The following is a 19,586-nucleotide window of genomic DNA, read 5'->3' on the forward strand; positions in this document are numbered from 1 at the left end:
ACGTGGTATCATAAAAAGGCATGAACGTATAACTACAAACCCACTCTTATGATCTAAAAATAAGGTTTATAGCCTCAAATTGATTATCTTTTGGGAAAAAGAAGATGTAGTTGACATTCATCTACAAGCTTCCCTTTATTCAAACAGGCCATATTTACAACTATTTTCAAGGCTATAAGAAAATAATTTAAAATGTGTAAGCAAAATGACAATTTTGGGCTCCTATTTTTATTGATGGGGTCACCTTCATACACCCTCATAGTTCCATGCTATATCATACTGTACAGATTAGAATTCAACTAAAAACATTATAGTTCATCATAAGGAATACCAACAAGCAAAGAAATAACATCATCAAGGAGATGTCACCAATAAGAACACAGATTTCTTTCTTGAGGCAACAGGAAGACCCAGTAATATTTTCTCTCAAAGGTTCCACATATCACAGAAAATTCAGGTTAAAATATGAGAGGAAAACAACCCTCCCTGAAACGTCCTGTCTCACTGGGCCTTCAGCAAAGGAATCCATCTTTCCTTCTAAACAAAGTTTATTCCCAAATCAGAATGTTAGTGTTCATGGTTAAAAATTATTGAGAATCTTGAAGAAGTTAACCTTTAAATTACAGCAAAATTTACATATGCGACCCCTCCAACCAAGCAAATCCATACCTAGGCATCATACTACTGAAATATTCACTTGTGTACAAGATATAAACATGCTGGATACAATATTATTTGTAAGAGTAAAATAATGGAGGCATATAGTGGACAATAGGTTTATTAAATTATAGTAAAGCTATTCTGTGAAATATTATACAGTCAAAAAAACCTGGGATGGCCCTACATGTGGCGACAGGGAAGAGTGGTCATGAAACAAGACATTAGTGAATGAAAAATTAAGTGACAGAGTGCGGAAAGTGTGATCCTGTCTTTTGGGGGGGAAAAAGTGGAAAATGTTACAATTCACAGTTCACAGTTATTTGGAAGATTATATGCCAAAATATTAATGAGTTATCCTCAAGAATGGTAACAAAAGAAACTTTGCTTTCTACTTTATAATGCCTACACTTTTTGACTTTTTTAACAAACAATGTGCTGTTTGCCTTTGTTTAAAAAAAAAGATTTGAAAATAAATAAAAATACAGATCAAAGCAGAACAAAGATAGAGTAAGTTTGAAAAGGAACCCTTAATGTTGTTACCATAAAAGATAGCAAGCAGTACATTACTACACTGTCTTCACAAGAGCACCTTTAGAAGTCAGGAGAAGAAGAAATGCCAAAATTTTAACAGCATAGGGTGCAACTGAACTGTTGGGGGTGGGGGGGGCATTCTTTATTTAAATATAATATCCCACCCTACTTTCAAGGCTTCCCTGATAGCGCAGTTGGTTAAGAATCCCTCTGCAATGCAGGAGACCCTGGTTTGATTCCTGGATCAGGAAGATTCACTGGAGAAGGGATAGGCTACCCATTTCCAGTATTCTTGAGCTTCCCTTGTGGCTCAACTGGTAAAGAATCCGCCTGCAATGTGGGAAACCTGGGTTTGATCCCTGGGTTGGGAAGATCCCCTGGAGAAGGGAAAGGCTACCCACTCCAGTATTCTAGCCTGGAGAATTCCAAGGATTGTATAGTCCACGGGGTTGCAAAGAGTCAGACACGACTGAGCGACTCACTTTCACTTATTCACCCTACTTTCAAAGAGTAAGTTTTTTTTTCTGTTACCTTTTGTTCAATTTTCAATATTTTTCAAATAAAGCAAAAGAGAGAAAAAAATGCCTTTAGATATAATTTCTGAGACAGCCTTTATGGATATAAGTGTTTAGATACAGATAGCTAGTATAGATATAAATATGTTATCCATATATAATAGTAACTTATCATTCCTAATATTGTTGTAAAATCAAAACTAGGTTAAACCATGTTTCTAACTAGATTAAATTTTAAAATAAAAATCTGGTGATTCCAGAAAATTGCAGAAGAAGGTAAACTTCCAAACTCATTCTATGAGGCCACCATCACCCTAATTCCAAAACCAGACAAAGATGCCACAAAAAAAGAAAACTACAGGCCAATATCACTGATGAACACAGATGCAAAAATCCTTAACAAAATTCTAGCAAACAGAATCCAACAACATATTAAAAAAATCATACACCATGATCAAGTGGGCTTTATCCCAGGAATGCAAGGATTCTTTAATATCTGCAAGTCAATCAATGTAATACACCACATTAACAAATTGAAAGATAAAAACCATATGATTATCTCAATAGATGCAGAAAAAGCCTCTGACAAAATTCAACATCCATTTATGATTAAAGCTCTCCAGAAAGCAGGAATGGAAGGAACATACCTCAACATAATAAAAGCTATATGTGACAAACCCACAGCAAGCATCACCCTCAATGGTGAAAAATTGAAAGCATCTCCCCTGAAATCAGGAACAAGACAACGGTGCCCACTCTCACCACTACTATTCAACATAGTTTTGGAAGTGTTGGCTACAGCAATCAGGGCAGAAAAAGAAGTAAAAGGAATCCAGATAGGAAAAGAAGTGAAACTCTCACTGTTTGCAGATGACATGATCCTCTACATAGAAAACCCTAAAGACTCTACCAGAAAATTACTAGAGCTAATCAACGAATACAGTCAAGTTGCAGGATATAAAATTAACACACAGAAATCTCTTGCATTCCTATACACTAACAATGAGAAAACAGAAAGAGAAATTATGGAAACAATACCATTCACCATTGCAACAAAATAAAATACTTAGGAGTATATCTACCTAAAGAAACAAAAGACCTATACATAGAAAACTATAAAACACTGATGAAAGAAATCAAAGAGGACACAAACAGATGGAGAAATATACCGTGTTCATGGATTGGAAGAATCAATATTGTCAAAATGGCTATACTACCCAAAGCAATCTATAGATTCAATGCAATCCCTATCAAACTACCAACGGTATTTTTCACAGAACTAGAACGAATAATTTCACAATTTGTATGGAAATACAAAAAACCTCGAATAGCCAAAGTAACCTTGAGAAAGAAGAATGGAACTGGAGGAATCAACCTGCCTGACTGCAGACTATACTACAAAGCCACAGTCATCAAGACAGTATGGTACTGGCACAAAGACAGAAATACAGATCAATGGAACAGAATAGAAAGCCCAGAGATAAATCCACGAACCTATGGTCACCTTATCTTCGACAAAGGAGGCAAGGATATACAATGGAAAAAAGATAACCTCTTTAACAAGTGGTGCTGGGAAAACTGGTCAACCACCTGTAAAAGAATGAAACTAGAACACTTTCTAACACCATACACAAAAATAAACTCAAAATGGATTAAAGATCTAAATGTAAGACCAGAAACTATCAAACTCCTAGAGGAGAACATAGGCAAAACACTCTCTGACATAAATCACAGCAGGATCCTCTATGACCCACCTCCCAGAATTTTAGAAACAAAAGCAAAAATAAACAAATGGGACCTAATGAAACTTAAAAGCTTTTGCACAACAAAGGAAACTAAAAGCAAGGTGAAAAGACAGCCCTCAGATTGGGAGAAAATAATAGCAAACGAAGCAATAGACAAAGGATTAATCTCAAAAATATACAAGCAACTCCTCCAGCTCAACTCCAGAAAAATAAATGACCCAATCAAAAAATGGGCCAAAGAACTAAACAGACATTTCTCCAAGGAAGACATACAGATGGCTAACAAACACATGAAAAGATGCTCAACATCACTCATTATCAGAGAAATGCAAATCAAAACCACAGTGAGGTACCATTACACGCCAGTCAGGATGGCTGCTATCCAAAAGTCTACAAGCAATAAATGCTGGAGAGGGTGTGGAGAAAAGGGAACCCTCTTACACTGTTGGTGGGAATGCAAATTAGTACAGCCACTATGGAAAACAGTGTGGAGATTTCTTAAAAAGCTGGAAATAGAACTGCCATATGACCCAGCAATCCCACTTCTGGGCATACACACTGAGGAAACCAGATCTGAAAGAGACACATGCACCCCAATGTTCATCGCAGCATTGTTTATAATAGCCAGGACATGGAAGCAACCTAGATGCCCATCAGCAGACGAATGGATGAGGAAGCTGTGGTACATATACACCATGGAATATTACTCAGCCATTAAAAAAAATTCATTTGAATCAGTTCTAATGAGATGGATAAAACTGGAGCCCATTATACAGAGCGAAGTAAGCCAGAAAGATAAAGACCATTACAGTATACTAACACATATATAAGGAATTTAGAAAGATGGAAACGATAACCCTATATGCAAAACAGAAAAAGAGACTCAGATGTGTAGAACAGACTTGTGGACTCTGGGAGAAGGCTAGGGTGGGAATGTTTCAAGAGAACAGCATCAAAACGTGTATATTATCTAGGGTGAAACAGATCACCAGCCCAGGTTGGGTGCATGAGACAAGTGATCGGGCCTGGTGCACTGGAAAGACACAGAGGGATTGGGTGGAGAGGGAGGTGGGAGGGGGACCGGGATGGGGAATACATGTAAATCCATGGCTAACTCATTTCAATGTATGACAAAAACCACTACAATGATGTAAAGTAATTAGCCTCCAACTAATAAAAATAAATGGAAAAAAAAATCTGGTGAATTTTTAAATATATAAATAAAATTAAATTTCCAGGAATCTATACATACCAATTCGCTAGGGAGTATGGCAATATCTACCTTCTACCATGGGAAATTTTTTTTTTTTTTTGCTTCTTGGAAGCAAACCTTCAAGGATTATTTCCTGAACTTAGGATACATAACTGACGAGGCTGGCATAACCACTGAATCATATTTAATTCTTCTACACCAGTTGTAAAAATATATATTCAAAACAAACTCTTAACTTTTTCTTCCTTTGTGGAAATTTTCATAAAATCATACAATAGCCTTCCTGATACTTTGCATTTTCAAAAATTCTTGCTTTAATTTTTCACTCCTCCAAACTTTTCTCTTACTACTAACATCCAGCATAACCTTTTATATGATGCTTGAATATTATATCCTTCCAATAGTAGTAAACAAAAGCAAAATCCTTGGCACTGTACAAATACTTCAAAAAATAAATTCATAAATAGTAGAGGTCTTGGGCCTCTGGTCAAAACCCCAGTAATAAAGAACTGCTTCTTCACAGGGAGAGAAGACTTAGCCCTGTCACAGATAATGAAAAAATCAGCTACATGAAATGCACAGAAAGGATAGAAATATGCAGATAAGACAGAATTCCTGTCCCTCAAGAAATTTCCAGTTTAGTATGTGAAAAGTAAACAACTGAAATCCAATAGTAAAGCCCTATGACCATGATTTGCTTAGGAGCCTAGGAAAAGGGGCCCCTGACTCAAACTGAAAGAATCAGACACAAGTTATAGTAGAATCCAGAAGCATTTAGAAGGATGAGCAGGGCTTAGCTAGCAACAGTATCCCCTGGCAAAGAAAACCATGTGGGCTTGAAGAAACAATGATAGCAAAGAAGACTGTATGTATGGAAAACTGGGTTGTTTGACTTGGCCGAAGGCCCCCTCCTTCACAGGAGAGGAGAAGAGGTGAGAACCAGCTCATAATGGGCTCTGCACGCCATACTAAGAAATTCACATTAGATCTCAAAACTGAAGAGAAGACCCTGAGAAGGTCTTGGGGTATAAAAAACAAAGAGAGGGGAAGGAAGGCAAGAAGCTGGAAGGCCCAAGAGGATAAATTGAAAAAAATTCTAATTCTGAAATGTTATAAAGTGAAAACTCTGCTGCTGCTGCCAACCTAAAGATGAAAATGACAAAGTGACACCTTTCACTTGCTCAGTTTAAAAGATTCAATCTGTCCCATCAGTGGAAAGACTTGATCTGAACTTGAAAATACAGATGAATAAGGTGTCAAAGCTGATTTGTGTGTTGCTAAGCGATGCGATACTCACGTGCTCCTTAAGAAAGAGCAGCACTTCACGCAAATACCTTTTATACTGACAGTGGAAACCACGCTAGCTTTTATTGTGGTATCTATTACTCCTTAAAAGCCTCATCTCAAATAGAAGAAGTAAAACATGTATTTTTAAGTAGTTAGCATTTAAAAATCAAATCCTAAGAAGCTAATGTAACAACTCAAAGTAAATCCTCCAGTAAAATAGTGCATTTTCTAAGACAGCATGACATAATTGACCCTCTGCTAAAAAAAGAACTTGTGCTTTGAAGTGACTTTGAACAGTCTTGAGAAAAGTAGCCAGCGCTGGGGACATTAGTTTTGGCCACGTCTTGGCCCTGGGTTATTCAGGTTTGGGCCAGCCAAGCTTGGGACATAAGAAAAAGAACTAATTCAGACTTATTACAAGCCAATTCATAGTTAATTATGACATAAAACCTTCACAAGTCTTTAAGAAAAAAAATCTGCTTTCAGTTGCCTTGTAGATACTTCTGGTTTTGAATTCAGAGCACAGTGGCAGCCATTGTTGTGCAACTACTTCTGTTTGTAGGTGACCTCTTCTCCCAAACCTCCCTGACTGCAACTTAATCCCATCTCCACACCACAACTCTTCCTCTTTATCACTTCTTCCATCCTCAACACATATTTCCCTAGTATGACCTAGCCCTGACCTCCGTGTCCATCCAAAGCCAACATTTAGTCATTTCATACAGAAACTCAACCAACTCTCTAGCTCGACTTGGGCCTCCTCCAGCTGTGACTTGAGCCCCAGCCTTCCCTGTGCCTGCTCCACTAACTGCTCTGTTACTATGGCAACAAGCAGTTAAGAACTGGGCTAATGAAACCATCTAACTTGATATCAAAGGAAGACAGACTAGAGGGCAGTACCCAAGACTCAGTAGGCGGGAACGAGATAGGTAATCAAGACGTTCTACTCTTACCTTGTATGAAGGGAAGATTTAATAGGAAGATGTTTAGGAAGAATTTATGAGGGAATGGGGAAAGTTTTTACTTCTGAAATACAAAAGGAGAGGGGAAAAATGACTTAGGGAATCCCCCAAAAGATTCAGTTCACTAGCTAATTCACATTTAGGGATAGAACCTCACAATTCGGAACTAGATCGCTGGTAGCATATCGAAATACAAACTTTGTAGGTAAACTTAATGTTTTATGGTTTACATTTTTTCCCCAACTTTAACCCTTTTACACAGGAAACAAAACAAAAATCATTCAATCTTCTATCTTCAGTAACTGACAGGAATATTTCAAGACAAATTTCCAATGCCACCATTGCCAAAAATTTGTTTTTAACCTTATCCTTTGTGTGTGTGTGTGTGCGTGTGTGTGTGTGTGTACATACATGCTCAATCTCTTAGTCATGTCTGACTCTTCGAGACCCCATGGACTGTAGCCCACCAGGCTCCTCTGTCCATGGAATTTTCTAGACAAGAACACTGGAGTAGATTGCCATTTCCTACTCCAGGGGATCTTCCTGACCCAGAGATCGAACCCCTGTCTCTTGCGTCTCCTGCACTGGCCACCTGGGAAGCCCTTATCCTTTTTACTTAGATCCGTGTTAGAATTTTACTTTTGTTATCCAGTAGATTCAATGCCAGCTGAGAGCCAATAAATAGATCAAATGATACAGCAGTAAATATTGAAAAGCAACATAATCAAGTGTTACTGCAAAAAATGTGACTGTCAAATAAATAGTACAAACTCAAGTCTATGCAATGTGCTTATTATTTTAATAAACAAATCACATTATTTCCTATTATTATTTTAAATTCTTTTGTTAACAATATTTCAGATTTTAAGTGCCATATTTTAGGAAAGATAAGTTCTCAAATCTTAAAAGAAATTAATTAAAAAAATTTAATCCATATTACTGGAGCTAGTCCATGTATCTTTAAAAAATAGTATAAATAAATTATAATTTAAAATTCAAGCTGTTATTTATTGCTAGACATTTTAAAGCATTTTTCCATTTTTCTGGATAGGTTTTCTTCATCTTATTTTTGGTAATTTCCTGAAATGAAAAACAATTGTTGAACTACTCATTTCTTTTGTTGCTCAATCCAGTTGTGAAACTCAGTGGCTCAATCCAGTTGTGAAACTCACCAAATGCCATAAACACCAAACTAAATATTGCATAAGCTACAAGTAAAAATGAGCCACAAACCCTTGTTATACAATGTGGCTGGTTGACCAGCAGCATCGCATTCCCTGAGAGCTTAGAAAGATAGAATCTCAAGTCCCACCCCAGATATCCTGAACCAGAAACCGCATTTCCCAAGATCCCCAAATGAATGTTGGAGACCTTAGTATCTGAGAAGTACTGCGGACAACTGAAGGCTTATAACTAAATTACAATGTGGAAAAATATCCAACTTTACTGGAAGTTAATGAAAATATCTATGATGTGCTCAGTCATTTCAGTCATGTCTGATTCTTTGCAACCCTATGAACTGTAGTCCACCAGGCTTCTCTGTCCATGGGATTCTGCAAGCAAGAATACTAGGTTGCCATTCCCTCCTCCAGGGGAACTTCCTGACCCAGGGATTGAACTCGCATCTCTTATGTCTCCTGCATCGGCAGGCAGGTTCTTTACCACTAGTGCCACCAGGGAAGCCCAGTATCTATGATAAAACAGAATAGGTCAAATTCTGATTTATGGATCTAAGAATAAAAAAGTTCAACCACAACACTGATTCCTTAAAGATAACTTCATTCAAAGTGGAAGCTCTACTCTGCAAAGATAGAACTCCCTGGAGGGTCCAGATTGAAGCTCTGCATTCTTACTGTCTCAGGAGGAAATTAAAACATAAAAACAACAATACATCATATGGGTGCATGCGCGTATGCTAACTTGCTTCAGTCTTGTCTGACTCTGTGCGACCCTGTGGACTGTAACTCGCCAGGCTCCTCTGTCCATGGAATTCTTCAGGCGAGAATACTGGAGTGGGTTGCCATTTCCTCCTCCACATCACATGAGTACCCACAAGTAAAAGATCTCTGTGAGCTAAAAGTCCCCACGGGAACTGCATGCCTGTCCTGCAAGGACCCCTTCTAAGGAAAGAATGTTTTAATGGATCATGACCATTAAAGAAGTCAGCAGACTACCACACAGCAAAGATTCAAACATTAAATCATAAAAGCAGCCTGATCCCATCTATATACTATCTATATTCAACACGTTCTTTCTGAGAAGGATGACTTTAGACTTAGCTCAGTGATAAGAGTCATGTTTGTACAGCATTTTAAGAACTTTGAGGATATCTGGTAGAAGACATATTTTGGGTGCAGAATAGTATTTTTAGCTTAAGAACATGAGCTTTTAGTAGAAGAAAAACACTTGATGGTTGTTTTGCAAATAGCTTTACTTATATCCTAGAAAAAATTTAAATATAAAATTTCAGACCACAACAAAAAAGATGTCTTGATCTGCCAGTACATAAATTTACCAGCCTACAAGGATGCTAATAAACATCTTTCTTACCATCGGTGACATGAAAGGAAGGTTTCTTCACGGCATAGAAATCAACACCTGGACATATTTTGGTGTACAAGGACTAGAAGAATGTGAAAAACAGCTTTCATAAAGTCACAGATTTAGAATTAACATTACCTAAAAAGCACTGATTGGAATTTTCACTTCTGAAAGAATACAATCCCTCTAACTTGTTCAGTCATTTTTGACAGGCAAAAACCTATCAGAAAACTTTTTAATCCTCTTCTTTCTTCCTTAATGAATGTGTTACTTATTCATGCTTTTGCGTCATCATTGACATCACGCTCCTCATTTCTCATACCATTAGTCAGACTTCAAAGCTCTTCATCTCTCATATCATTAGCCAGTCCTCAAAGCTCGAGATTTATCTCCTTGAAAGGCTCTGGTGCCCATCTCTAACTCTTCAGTCTGACTTGTAGCCCCTTCGACAAGTCCCCATCTGCTGGATTTTAGCAGTCTCCTTTTTAGTCTCTCTGACTCTAATCTCCCTCCATTAAATTCACCTTATACATTGCTGCAGCCCAGTCTTCCTGAAATAACATGTCAATCATGGGACTCAACAACATCAAATATTCCAAAGCTGAAATATGATGAATAAGAGAAGTCTGGAATACACGAGTGCACATTAGGATCTATGTACCTTACTGCAGATATTTACTAACTATCTACACAAATTTACACAATGTGCACAGATGGATTAGTTTCCTGTCTGCACAAAGCTGCAATCACAAACTACCACAGCTCAGTGGCTCAGAAGAGCACGTTTACTTTCACACAGTTCTGGATGTCAGGAGTCTATCATCAGCTTCACTGTGTTTGTGCGTGTGTATACTCAGTCATGTCCAACTCCTTGAGACCCCATGGGCTACAGCATCCTCTGTCCATGGGATTCTCCAGGCAAGAATAATGGAGTGCACGCCATTTCCTCCTCCAGGGGATCTTCCGAATCCAAGGATCAAACCCTCACCTCTTTTGTCTCCCACACGGGCAGGCAGATGGATTCTTTACCACTATGCCACCTGAGCCAAAGTCAAATTGTTGGCAGGGTTGGTTCATTCTACAATCTATGAAGGGAGAATCTGTTTCCTTGTCTTTTTCAGCCATCAGCAGCTGCCCATATGCCTTGGTGTATGGTCCCTTCCTCCAGCTTCAATCTAATCTCTGTTTCCATCACACCACCTTCTTGTCCAACTCCTCCTGTGTCCCTGTGATTACACTCAACCTACCAGAATAATCCAGAATAATCTCTTCACCTCGAGATCCTTTACCTGATCATATTTGCAAAGTTTCCACTTATAAGATCAAATGGGGTTTATTCCAGAGATGCAAGGCTCATTCAATATTACAAAAAAAAAAAAAATATTCAACAAAAAAAATGATTCAACAACAACAAGAAAAACAAATAATTCACTATATTAACAGGCTAAAGAAGAAAATCACATGATCATATCAATCAATGCAGAAAAAGCATTTGACAAAATTCAACACTCACTCATAATAAGAACTCTCAGAAATATAGAAATAAAGAGGAACTTCCCCAACTTGATAAACCTCCAATTAATATTTCATCACGAATGCCTAAATGTTTCCCCCATCAAGACTGGGAGCAAGGGAAGGATGTCTGCATTCACCACAATTATTCAACTTCTAGCTGGTACACCAAGGGAAGAAAAAGCAGTAAAAGACATAGAGATTGGAAAGGAAAAAAATTCTCCCTATTTGTAGATGACACACTCGTCTATGCAAAAAATCCCCAGGAATTCACGTAACGTATTCTCCTCCTCTCTCTCTGAAATTTCAGGATACAAAATAAATATAGATAGAAAATGAACTGTATTTCTACATATGAACAATTATTACATGGAATCTGAAATGAGAAAAGGTATCATTGATAATCACTTAAAAAATTAAATACTTAGGCATAAATCTAACAAAATAGGGCTTATATGATGAAAGCTAAACAATACTGGTGAAAGAAATCAAAGAAGATAGAAATAAATGAAGTAATAAGTGAAAAAATAAGTACACACTGTGTTTATGGATTGGAAGACTCAACAACAGTAAAGATGTCAATTCTCCCAAAACTGACAGAGATTTAACACATTTGTATCAAAATTGCAACATGATTTTTTTATAGATAGGGACAAGATTATTCTAAAATTTATATGGAAAAGAAAAGGAACTGGCATTGCTAAGACAGTTTTGTTAAAGAAGGAACAATGGGAGCAATCATTCTTCTGTTAAGGGTCTCTGCATAAGTACAGTATCAACAGAGTACAGTACTGGAGGAAGAATAGACACATATACCAATGGAATAGAATAAAGAACAGAGAAACAGATCTATACAAATATGCCTATCTAATTTTTGAAGATCCCGATGCTGGAAAAGATTGAGGGCAGGAGGAGAAAAGCGGGTGACAGAGGATGAAATGGTTGGATGGCATCACCAACTCAATGGACAAGAGTTTGCACAAGCTCCAGGAGATGGTGAAGGACAGGGAAGCCTGGTGTGCTGCAGTCATGGGATCACAAAGATTTGGACATGACTTACGACTGAACAACACAAATTTTTAACAGAGATGTAAAAGCAATTTAATGGAGAAAAAGTAACCTTTTCAACAAATGGTACCAGAACAACTGGAAATCTATGGGCAAAAAAAAAAAAACCAATGAACCTTGACCTAAGTCTCACAGCTTACACAAAAATTAACTCAAAATGAGTCACAAACTTAAGGGGATCTATGACTAATCAAAGAGATCTTAGATTTGGTACTAATAGCATGAGCTAAAAAAAAGGAAAACTGATAAATTGGACTTCATCAAAATTTAACTTTTACTCTGTGAAAGATCCTATTTAGAAGATGAAAGACAAGTTACAGACTGAGAGAAAAATATTTGTAAACCATTTTTAAGACAAAGGACTAGTACCCAGAACATTAAAGAATTATCAAAACTCAACAATAAGAAAACAAATAAAGAACAGGCAGATCTGAACAAATGCTTTGCCAAAACATAATAAAGATGGCAAATAAGTACATGGAAAGTTGTTCATTATTACTGACGATTACAATTTTAATGCAAACTGAGAAATGATAAATTATTACACACCTAGCAGAATGGCTAAAAGAAAATGCTCGAAAATATGAAAAGAAATTCATTCATTCAAATACTGCTGGTGAAAATACAAAATGATACAGCCAAACTGGAAAACAGTTTGACAAGTTTCTTATAAAAGTAAACAGGTACCACACAGTCCAGTAACTGCACTCTTGGGCACTTAGCCAGGAGAAATGAAAACTTATGTTTGAACAAAACTGTACATGAAAATTTATAGCATCTTTATTCATAATAGCCGAAAACTGGAAACAGTTTAGCTGTCTTTCAACAGGTAAATGGTTAACAAACAACAGTACATTCCTTCCTTGGAATGCTACTCAGCCACTAAAAAGAACGATTATTGATACATGCAACAACCTGGAGGAATCTCCAGAGAATCATACTCAGTAAAAAACACCAAGCCCGAAAGGTTACATGCTCTATGATTCCATATATATAACATTCTTGAGATGACAAAACATATAAAGGAAGAACAAATTGGCAGTTGTCAAGAGTCAAGGAGGGGATGTGGGCAGGAAGGAAGGGAGAGTAGCTATAAAAAGGCAACATGAGGGATTCTTGCAGGGATGGAAATGTTAACTATATATCTTAACTGTATCAACGTCAATATTCTCATTGTGATACATTAGAGCTTTGCAAAATGGTAGTACTAGGAGAAAATGGCTAAAAGGTACACAAGAGTTTTCTGTCCTTTTTTACAACTGCATGTTAATGTACAATTATCCCAAGTAAAACTGTTAATTAAAAAAGTATCCGTATGTTTGTGTGTTGTGTATTGTAGTCAGATTGCATCACTCCTCTGCTCAAAATCCTCTGCTTTTTTTTTAATACAGTGGTTAAGGGTGGTGTTTTTTTTTTTTTTTTTTTTTTTTAGTATTTACTTGTTTGTGTCAAGTCAGCTTGAGGTGTGTGGGCTTAGTCGCTCTGCTGCATGCAGTTTTCCAACCAGGGATCAAACCTGCGTCCCCTGCTTTGCAAGCCTAATTCTTTACCAGGGAAGTTCCCCTCTGATGACTTTTCATCTACCCAAAGAAAAGTCAGACTCCTACAAAGGCCTAGCAGAATGTGTATTCTGACCTCTTCCTCCTGGCCCCATAAGCCATGGTGGCCTGTCGAACAGTCCAGCTCAAAGCCTCAGCAGCTGTTCCCTTGGAGGGAAACCCTCCTCGAGAGCATCCACCATTTACTCTTTGAGGCATTTGCTCAAAAGCCTTCAATGTATCCCACCACTACCACGTTATTTAAAACTGCCTTCTCTGCTTTTGGCTATTCTTCTGTGCTTCATTTTTCTGTATCACACCGATCATGGTCAGAGAAACTATAATCGCTCAGTCATGTCTGACCCTTCGTGGCCCCATGGACTGACTGTAGCCTGCCAGGCTCCTCTACCCACGGAATTTCACAGGCAAGAATACTGGAGTGGGTTGCCATGCCCTCCTCCAAGATGGAGGTTACCATGCCCCACCCAGGGATGGAACCTGGGTCTCCTGCATCTCCTGCATTGGCAGGTAGATTCTTTACCACTAGCACCACCTGGGAAGCCCATATAATTGATAGATTTGTTTATTAACCACACAACCAATCAACTTCCCCCTGCCCCTACCACCGCCTTCTTCTTCCTCCCCTTCCTCTCATTCTTTTTCTTCCATCTCCATAGGTCAGAATTTACTCTTTCACTGCAACATCAGAAGTGCAAAGAACACTGCCAAACAGTGGCTTTCAACAATTATCAACAGTTGTTGCAGGGAGAAAGGAATAAAGGAAATGAGGAAAGAAAGGAGGGACCTCTGTAAACTGGGTCAAGGATGACATGGACAGATATGTTAAAGCCCACTGGAAAAGAACTTAAAATCAACAGAAAATTATAACAGTCATGTTCAGGATGGAAAATTATTTTAAACTTCCATCATTAGGAACTTAGAGAAACTTGTTAAAAGAAAGTAGAACCATAAATGAACTCTTTCCCTCACTTCTAATGATTTATACATGATAGAGGAAGTAAATTTTATCAACTAATACAAGCAACATGAAAAAGGTACTCTGCCATCAAATGTAGCTTAGGAAAAGGCCTGAGGTTGTGTATAGAATGCCTGGAGAAAGGTATGTTAAATAAGCTTTCCCAGCAGGATGTTAGAAACAGTCAGGGGATGCACTGAACAGAAGTGTCTGGCCACCTAACCCCCCAGGCTCCCTGGGGCCCAGCACCTCCCCTTCCCCAGTGGACCACAACCCTGCCCTGCAGAGCAGCAGAGATTACCCAAGTATCTCATGCCCCCCTCCTACCCACCTAAGCAAGCGGCCCAGTAGAGAACCTTCCTCATTCCTTTGGCTACCAGACAGACCCTATAGACTGCTGGGTAGAAAGTCATCAGACGGCTCATACACTCAGGCCTCTACTGATTACCCATCCAGCTCGAAAAGCTTTTCAGAACCAAACCCATCATGGCTCACATCCTGGTTTACCTTTGTCATACCAGACGATCAACCCTTCCAGACCATCCAACATCAAGCAGGCCCTTATTTCCCAATGACCCTCTCATTTCCACCCCACCCCCTCAAATCTAATAATATTATTTTATACATAGATTCTTTGGAGAAAACAGAGAAGGAAGGAAATGCTTCACAACTTGTTTTACAAACAGAGCATAACCCCGATACCAAAACTTAACCAAAGTATTACACAGAAAAGAAAATCACACACCAATTGTCCTTCATAAGTACAGACACAGAACTCTTAATATGCTAATAAACACTGGCATATCAGATCCAGTCATATGAACAAATAATAGGACATCATGACCATCCTGGCTCTACATTCAAAAAATAGATGCAACTCACAATGTTGTTGCTTAGTCACTAAGTCGTGTCTGACTCTTTGCGACCCTGTGGACTGTAGCCTGTCAGGCTCCTCTGTCCATGGGATTTCCCAGGCAAGAATATGGAGTGGGCTGCCATTTCCTCCTCCAGGGGATCTTCCCGACCCAGAGATCAAACTTGAGTCTCCTGCATTGGCAGGCGGATTCTCTACCACTGAGCCACTTGGAAACCAAACTTAAAACTTGTTTATGGCGCACTCCTTCCACTAGAAACACTGGCACCCTGGGAGGAAGGGACCCGCCGGTCGCCTTCACTGCTGCCTCCTCAGAATCAGGAGCACTGCCTGGGGAGACTGTGCACTAACAGGTATCTGCTGAATAAGTGAAGGTCACTAACGCACTCAACTGTGTCTTCCAAACGATGATTTTTTTTTTTTTCCCAAACGACGATTTTGAGATGGCCTAAAGATCCTGGTTTAGGAATGTCTCTTGTATTCTAACTGTAAGGCCATTTATTCAACTTTAGTAAGTAATTAGTACAAGCCCCTGGCAGATATACAGCACCAAGTCCCCTGCTATAGGCACACATAAGGCAAAATAGTGGAAATCACGGGCAGGGAATCTGACAAAAAGAAAACTCTAAAAGAATACGATTCTTTTGTTTGTATTAATATCTCATACGATAATTCAACCTAGAAATTGTCTTCTTAATGGTCCTATTTTTGAGTATTTTTCCCCTGTGTCTTCATTACACTTCCACCTCATTCTTTTAGTCTAAGGTATAACTGCACATGTTTCAGCATTTATTTTCCTGTCACTTATTCCCTCTGGGATTGGCAACTTAGGTAACTCCTCAGCCATCTCAAATTCTTTTAATCATTTGAATGCTTGTTGCTTACTTACAGCATATTTCTATGCAATTCATGATCATTTGTTTTTCAGCAACATAAAATGATTTAAATGGGAAAGGAATTATCTAAAAAAGAATGCTATTGCAAATAAATCCATCCTAGAGAAAGAAAAATGAAATTTCAGTATAAGACACAAATTGATAATATATTAGAGTTGGACCTAAATTAGCTCATGCCAATTTTATCTCATTTTATTAATGGGTAAATTAACAGTAATTTCTGAAATTGTAAAGGGAAACTAGAAAGGGGTGTACCCATACAGGTTAAACTTCTCCTCCTTGCAGGCTGGGGTTTGACAAATAGTTAATGAATGAGTGAACAAATGAAAGGAGGAATTTGTAAGTATTCTTCTAAACAATGGTCATAAAGCTAGTTAGTGGTACAGTCAGGACTAAATCCCAGTTCTCTTCCTTTCCTCCTTGGTTACTCATAAGTTGCAGCTACATGAACAGTGTAGTCAGTTGTCAGGGGAGCAGCAATGTGCTGAAATCACTGACTGACCTTAGTCGTGTGTTTTTTTCTCATTCTGCTTTTAGACGTGCAAACAAAAGAATGAAAAGTGCCAAGTGGGATGATATAAGAAAATTGCACTGTAGCCAGATCACACATAGAAAATGACAGAAAAGAGGTAGGCAGAGATAGCTCTGTGATTTTCTTCTCACTCTCACCTGATCTAAGAGATATAAAAGGTACAAAGTTAGAATGCATTAGCTGTCAAATCAACAATGTTCCATTAGACTAAGGCTCAGCCTTCTCTAACAATGCAGCCACTTCACAGCCACAGGCTTGACAGGGTCCACAACTGGGCAACAGAGGCAGAAATAATCAGGAACAAGGACACCATGTAATAACGGAAACAATATACTTACTCTTCCAGGAAGTGCTGCTGGGGTCCTATAATAGAGCCGGGCCTACAGATTCTGATCCAAGCAATTATTTCTGCGTGTGTAAACCTGTAGTGCTTCATGACATAACAGGCTATCAAGGTCCCCGTTCTTCCAAGACCAGCTATAGGAGAGGGGAAAAGAACAAGAAATACAAAATTCAGCAAATACATCCACAAACATACCGAAATCATACCGTGTCCAGAAATTGCTATGGTTTGAAACACAATGCAAGATATTTAAAGCCAGGCAATAATGTAATGCTTTTTACATGATCAGGGGCTAAATAATAATTCTAACTCAAGAAAAAAGATCATATGATCAAAATAAACATATACATATATATATATATATATACATATATATATATATAAGAGCAAGGGTCTTGAAAATTATGGACAGGTCAACTCCCAAGGACCTTTGAGAATGACTGCCTTTGTGAACATTGTTAAGGCAATGCTGGTTCCAGACGAGCACTTGCAAAATATCAGCTGTCAGGCGTGTCTCCATGCTCCCACTCCTCAGCTCCAGTCCAGGCTGAGATGAACCTTCAGTTAACAGTTTGTGTGTATGCGATGCTGAGTCAGTAAGTTTAACCTGATTATATTATCATGGTCATTTTTTAAACCTATTTAAGTGGTGAGGTTTTTTTAAACTTATTGTAGAATAAGGAATTCTAGAATCAAATAGGACAACACCATAAGCATCATCTGACCTCATCAGCTGCCTAGCCCAGGACTGTTTCAATACTATTTCCATTAGGTTGTCCTAACTTCTGTGTAACTCTTTCAGAGACCAGGATTTCATTACTTCCTCAGCCAGCACGCCCTGATGGAGCAGCTACTAACGGCCAGGTGCTGTGCTAGAAGCTGGGGATAGGTGATGAATAAAACACACGTGGTCACCGCCCTAGTGAGGACACACAGTCCACTGAGAAAGAACCAAGCCAACAGAAGTGCTCAAGTTTCATTTCCTGAGGCTCTGGCATTTTTCAAAAACTCTTGTGTCAGGATATTTTCCTTATGTCAAACCCAATTTCTGTTATGGAGGAAAATTCAATACAATTAGAAATTATTGTCAAAGTACTGGTTACTATCACGATCAAAATATTCTTCAAAGTATTTTCACAAATTGTGCTATTTTTTTCCTCCCTCCAGAGAAACAAAAGTGATAGGACTTTACATTTTAAACAATTCTTTTAAATCTACACTGGCTTCCCCCTTCCCCAAAATACTCAAAAATTTGATCAAACTAAAAAGTTTTCAAATACGGTGACTGCTGTTTATACATGAGAACTGAGGCCCAAGATACTGATCAATTCACTCATATTAGCATAACAAATGACTATGGAATTTGGGACTAAAATTCCCTGGGGATTCTGCTGTCATCCCAGAGCCCTTTCCACTTTTGGCTCATCTGCTCAGTCACTCCATTCTACAAATACTAAGAACGCTGAGTATGAGACACTGTGACAGATGCTGAGGCCAGAAACATGAAGACAAGCAGGATGCCTGCTCTCTTGAGATATACAGCACTGAGCCGCTAATGCTTATTTATAAGCATTTTCTAAATCTTTCCATATCTGGCTTCCTGGAATTAAACTCAGCATTATAAACTTTTATTTAAGTACCACTTATGAGTAAGGCACTATGCTGAGTTATTTTTCCACTACTTAATCTCTTGCTATCATATACTTTTTTTCCTATAGAATGACAAAGTGGCTCTGTTTTTATTTTCAAACATTTGATTCAGCTGGTCAAATGTTTATTGACTGATCGTCTACCAGGGCATACCCACGTCAGGGCTTTGCTCAGAGGTTAAGAAGATAAGCAAGTAGAGGAGATAATTTTTGACCACAATACTTTATCAAATAGTTGTAGACACAAGAATAATAACCAACAAGTGAAGAAGTTAGGTTTAAACTGAAGCTAGGCTCTCACAGAAAGGGACTCTGTGAGTTGCGGGTGTCTTCAAAGAATGTGTCATTGATGACAAGGACTTCAGCTGACTCTAAAGTATAGGAAGGTTGCAGACAATTTCAGCAAAGGGCCCAAAGAGTGAAAGCCAGATGGCCTGGAGAATGTGTCAGTGTGTGTTGAGTGGAAAATAAGGTCAGATGGGTATGAAGGGGCCAGATTAAGGGGCACCTCTGAGTCAAGTGGAGGAGCCTGTACTTAGGGGAAGCAGGTTATCAACTGTGGGCTGAAGACACTAAGGATGCTGAGTTATTCAGGATTCTCCAGATTCAGATTCACAGCGCTCTATCTGCACACTGACTAGGTCACACCTTGTGCATATATGTGCTATTATTCCTCAAATATATGTAGATGAGGCTCTAATGAGCAAAATTCAGCTCATTTAGGAATTCATGATATTATCAACT

General features: G+C 38.4%; 1 protein-coding gene across 4 annotated transcripts in view; it reads right to left on the reverse strand.

Annotated features, from left to right (window-relative positions):
* Positions 1-19,586, reverse strand: part of CDC14A (cell division cycle 14A) — a 189,508-nt gene that overhangs the window by 41,720 nt on the left and 128,202 nt on the right. For all 4 annotated transcript variants that reach the window (XM_020906073.2, XM_020906074.2, XM_020906072.2 and 1 more), the window contains exon 10: positions 17,189-17,327. In XM_020906073.2, the coding sequence (XP_020761732.1) occupies positions 17,189-17,327 (139 nt within the window). The remainder of the gene's footprint in view (positions 1-17,188; positions 17,328-19,586) is intronic.

This window comes from Odocoileus virginianus, chromosome 5 (assembly GCF_023699985.2).
Source record: "Odocoileus virginianus isolate 20LAN1187 ecotype Illinois chromosome 5, Ovbor_1.2, whole genome shotgun sequence".
NCBI lineage: Eukaryota > Metazoa > Chordata > Mammalia > Artiodactyla > Cervidae > Odocoileus > Odocoileus virginianus.